The sequence below is a fragment of the Sphaeroforma arctica genome, assembly GCF_001186125.1.
Source record: "Sphaeroforma arctica JP610 unplaced genomic scaffold supercont1.2587, whole genome shotgun sequence".
Taxonomy (NCBI): Eukaryota; class Ichthyosporea; order Ichthyophonida; genus Sphaeroforma; species Sphaeroforma arctica.
In genome coordinates this window covers 1-5649 of record NW_014037971.1, presented here as the reverse complement: position 1 = coordinate 5649, position 5649 = coordinate 1, and the positions used below count along the sequence as shown (strand labels likewise).

At 41.6% G+C, this 5649-nt stretch overlaps 1 protein-coding gene across 1 annotated transcript; it reads left to right on the top strand.

Moving 5' to 3' along the window:
• Positions 1–125: 125 nt before the first annotated feature.
• SARC_12792 (hypothetical protein) lies at positions 126–5541 on the top strand. Its single transcript, XM_014293095.1, has 7 exons — positions 126–495; positions 1477–1697; positions 2377–2472; positions 3128–3282; positions 3873–4031; positions 4500–4577; positions 5398–5541. The coding sequence occupies exons 1-7, from the start codon at positions 352–354 to the stop codon at positions 5481–5483; spliced, it is 939 nt and encodes a 312-aa protein (XP_014148570.1). The 5' UTR covers positions 126–351; the 3' UTR covers positions 5484–5541.
• The last annotated feature ends 108 nt before the right edge of the window (positions 5542–5649 follow it).

The window sequence follows — 5649 nt, the reverse complement described above, 5'->3', positions numbered from 1 at the left end:
ATATAATGTATATGTATATGTATATGTATATGTATGAATGTATGTATGTTTGTCTATTTAAACATTTATATATATTCTGGTGTCACGTATCTTGTGATTAAGCTCACCTGTACATGTATTGACTCACAGGTACCACCTCGATCCTTGGCCCTGTTCCAATCGCAACGGACACATTTCACACGGGCACTGCGAGCGGCAAACACATTCAACACACACCAGCAGCACTCAAAGACACCCTGTACACACACACGCTCGTGTGTGTGCAAGACACCCTGTACGTATACACACTCACAAACCCGCGGGTATGCCCGCGACAGTAGGCGCTCGGTTCAGGCTGAGTTGCCGCCTATCATGAAAATGCCCATAGACGATGGGAAAGCTGATACGTATGTAGTGGGGAGTAGGGGAGATGCAATTGTTGTGACCGCTCAACACCGTGACGATATACAGGCGGCGTTGGCGTTCAATGCTCAGGCCCGGCAGGTGTTGTCGCAGGTGAGTGCGTGGATTGGTTCTGTAAATGTGTAAAGAAACACTGATGGGTGTTTAGTGATCCGTCTTTCGTTTGTGTGTATTCATACATCTATATACTATATACACGCTGGAAAATGTGTTGGTGCGTGTTCGGGTGTGTTGCCGTATCCTGACATCTGCGGATAGACATGCTATAGTAGGGGCCTGTTACAACTGCATGCATTGGCAGACGGTCATGACGTGCTTATATTAGAGTCACTGTAGCAAAAAAATCATTTCTCACCCAAAATAGTATGATTTTGGGTCTATGCCGATAATCAATCCCAAATCATAGTATTCGTGGTCAGGATATATAGCAGGCACTGAACTGACCATACCAGCCCATCCGAATCAGTAGACCGAATTCATGGTGCATTAAACTAGCACCATATCCACAGTCAATGGCATTACGTACATCTATAGCAAATAGGCATAAGATTGTGGACTACTCAATGAATGTTAAGCCCTTTGTGTGATAATCCAGGTTTGCGTCACGCGCTCAGTCGAACAGGCGTGGCAGTCAAGACATGCATAGCAAATCCCACCAGTGGTTCATGTGCTGTTTCAATTTCGACTCCATTGTGGCTGTAGCTTTAAAGCAGCCTCATTAAGATTCTTATCACATATACCATCGCCGTTCGTTTTGGAGGTCGGATATTTATTGATCTATGTTGTACTATGTACTCATTACGAACCCCAATTAGCATTATATATGAAACCCGATTCACAGTACAACGGCCAGTACCAAAGCAGGCTTACTGTAAATAGAGACAAATCAATTGGGTCGATTCGGATATTTTCTTTGAATCTGGTTTCAAATTAGGGATATGTAGTGCCAGAATGCCGCATCCGGATCAGAGCCCCGAGAAACATAGGCAATTGGGAGTGTACCCTGCCGAAATAGAATCAGGAATTACACTCAACTCTCATCTCATTTTCCTACGCCTATTCCGTGCTCTGTAGTACAAAAACGATCCATCCCTGAAAGAGTCACGAGAAATGACTGGCACAAAGGAGTGGAAGAATACCATCCGCCGGGTGATCGACGGTCAGGGTGTGCGAGCATTTGCCGGAGACAAACGCCTCGCCGAAGTTCGGAAAGCCTGCATCATAGAGATGGCCCAGACGGATATCGGAGAGGCCTTCAGCCAGCGATTCGACAAGACTGTCACCGATTTTCTTGCGTACGTACTGCACACTGATTTGTATTGACTGTATGGTATGCCTGGCCTAATCAGGGAGGTCTGTTGCCTTGGTTACTGTACTCACGAGGGATTCGGATTAGTTTATGTTAAGGATCGTAGCTAGGCATAGGACAAACCACTGACGCACAGTCACGCTCGCATTCATAACCAAGCACCTATGTTGGGTCTCCGAGTCTGGGCCTTTTAGTTGATTATAGTGATGCTAGGGTAACTCCTCTTGCGTATAGTTATCAATATTTGTACTGCTATAGGCTTAACCCCACTTATATCTCCGTATGATTACTAATTGTATTCTGATAACAGTCTTGTTGATTATAATGATGTTAGGGTAACTCCTCTTGCGTATAGTTGTCAATATTTGTACTGCTAAAGGCTTAAACCCACTGATATCTCCGTATGATTACTAATTGTATTCTAATAACAGTCTTGTTGATTATATTGATGTTAGGGTAACTCCTCTTGCGTATAGTTGTCAATATTTGTACTGCTATAGGCTGAAACCTCTCCGTATGAATACTAATTGTATTTTAATAACAGTCTTGTTGATTATAATGATGTTAAGGTAACTCCTCTTGCGTATAGTTGTCAATATTTGTACTGATATAGGCTTAAACCCACTCATATCTCCGTATGACTACTAATTGTATTATATTAACAGCAAGAACGCACAGGCCCAGTTTCTTCATTCGTCGAAAACTACCACGGCAGTCGAGTTTGTGAAGAAGTACATCGCTGCACGTGACGCTGGAAATGAGTAAGTGTAGTGTGTGATCTCGTCAACACCTATGGACAGTTGAATATGTTTCAATTACTTCGCGTTTAATTGACGGATATTCTCGTGAGCAGGATTCAGTATGTGTTGTTGTTCAGCACCTGTCGACATATTCATCTATTTTGATTGCTTTTAGGTTTAGTTTTAAAGTGTAAAGATGTGATTCCGGATAAATATGCTTTGTATCTCCTGCGTGCGATATACCAAGGGGGTTTAAGTTCTTTCGAGCGTTTATTGGCGTGCATGTTGGGTGAAACAAGGCGTATTTCACTGTGTGATGCTGTACTTTCTCATACACGCATTCACAAAAACGGTATTTCACGTATGCGGATTTATCTGCGCCATCGGTTTAGATCAGTGCGCGGGCATATTACGAACCCCACTATTCACCGCACGCGTACATACGCATACAGATACAACAGCACGTAGTCATTAAATGCCAAGCCATGACTTTGTATGTGAGTCCCAACACACACATAAACTCAAACTCCGATATACAAGCCCGAGTTCGGCGGTGAACTGTCGATGTTTGTACGCCTCGCACAGGCTCTTCCATTCATTCTTGTAGGCTACCTGTGCTGTAGCGCCCACTCAGTCTGTCTGTGTACCACACCATATTATTCCTTTCCATCGCAAGGGAGAAGAAGAAGCCTGGCAAGGGTTCAAAGTCAAAAGCGGCACAGAAGGAGAACGACAGGCGAGAGTGGCTGCAGGTATTCCACGAGATACGGGGCTTGTATGACGATTTCGACAGGATGGATGCCTTGGACTGCTCGCCTTTGTTTAAAACATGTAGGTATACGTGCACGTACCCGTTGTATATTGTTGACCCTTATAGTAGTCTGGTAGGAGAATGTTCAGCCCTACGTATCTATGCGCCTTCGAGTACTCAAGTATACGTATACGTGCATGTCATATCTCCACAGGCCATAGGTACGCCTACACTACACGTGAAATGCGTCGACACTCATTGTTTGCCCGTATTCTACGCGTTCGTTAAATTTTTCATAAAAAAAGTGCCATCTGCTATAATGCACGGATATTGACCCTCTTTCCGATCAGTTCATATGATTTCGTTAACGTTTTCATCAAAAAGTACTATCTGCTATCATGCACGGACAACTTGGTTTGTGTTATAAAACCTTTAGCGGTAGTGAATGTCGCAAAGTCGGTTGTCGTAAACTCGAGAAGTACATGTTGTAATGCCTGGATAGTCAGGTATGTTATTAGTCCAACTTTCGCGGTAACAAGAATTGCAAATTCGAGTGTCGCAAAATCGAGTCCCAAATGTAACTACAAGTGTCGCAACCCCCGTCTTCCGTCGGGAGAGCCAGTACAAGCTCAAACATTCATTCATGTCTTATACTCACACTTATACTTAGGGACGCCACATGATAAGGTGCTGCTGCTGAATGACTACGAACTTTTCCAGGCCAAAGACGAGGAGTCGCTGAAAGATCAGATGAAACTGGCCAGTCGACTGGAAGTGTACTACAATCTCGATAACAATGTGCCTTCCGGCTCATGGTTCACGGCTAAAGGTAACGTATGGACATGTCTGTATATACAGGTTATATCATTTGGAAAGTGTGCCTTTCTATGTGGTTCTTGATAGAATGTTTAATACACTCATACATAGGTACATATGCTTCAACTACCACTTACACATTTGTATACATACACAAATTCATACGTACTATACATACATGTATGCATACCTGCATACCTACATACCTACTTACTTACTTACTTACTTACTTACTTACAATAAATACAAACATGCAAACATAAATACATACAATTATATATATCTAGATTCACTGAATTTGACTTTCACATACATTCACTGATTAAACAGCTACAAACACACATACATGAATACTCTGAATTATAACCACATACGTACATTTACGTGCGTGAGTCTATTATTGTGACAGTATAGTAGTTCATCGGACAGTACAACTGACAGGCTGCTCCTCTGTATTTGTCCTTCCTTCTTTTGTCTACAGCTGCACACCAAGAACAAGTAGAATTTGTGCGTCAGTTGCTAGAGGATCCGCACAAGCTACAGAGGTGGTTCATTGCAGGTATGGCGAGCTATGGAGGCTGTACCAACGATCATGCCATACATTATATATATCTATATATCTATATATATCTATATCTATATTTATATATCTATATATATGTGTGTGTGTGTATGTATGTATGTATGTATATATGTATATGTATATATATGTGTGTGTGCGTGTGTGTGTGTGTGTGTGTGTATGTATATATATATATATGGAATCTCTAATTCTAGAGCTGTTGCATGCTATGGTACTTTTGTTGATTTTTATTCAGTATGTTTCAGTGAGCTGAATGTATGCATATCCTCTCACATATGTATACGAGGTTCAACACACATCATATGAATATATCGTTCCTAGTACTTGCTTGTCTATAGTACAACCTGTATCCATTTGCAGTAAACGCGAACAATATGTAAGTGTTTGAAGCTGTTGAGTTATCTTTTGATATTCAAATCTCGGTGCATTAAGAAATCTGTTATCCCCCTACCCATCCTTCAAGGGCAAGGCCTCTCGATATCTGCTAGGGTGCGTACCGGTATAGCAAGCCAGTAGTCGGTTTGAAATAGATCAAAGTAATTCAGCCGATCTCCTCACAGAGTTCTATTTGTATGATAAATCATTCTGGAAGTGTTTGTTTGATCTGTGTGTCTGGAAATGTTTGGTCGTAGTGTACATACACGTACGTGGCTTGTGTCACTTGTTGGGGGTAATATAAATGTAATCAATTTACGAAATCCATAACCTTACCTCATATGATATATCCCAGGCATCCCTTCGAATATTCGATTCAAAGTGCACTCTATTCATCACACTTCTCTTTGATCCCCTACAGCTCCCGATGCGGATGTAGTGCTGGCCATGCGTGTGTTCTTTGCCAACAGAAGAGCAGTTCTCGATCAATTAGATATCGCATTCTAGTTGACAATTTTAATAAACAGGAGTGCAATTTTGGTGTCAGTCACTGAAAAAAAAAACATTTGAAGCTTGTAGACCTGAAGAAAAACATACCTCACCCTTTAAGACCATATATGATTGTATCCCAGTTTTCGATTGATATCAAATATATATATATATATATATACAT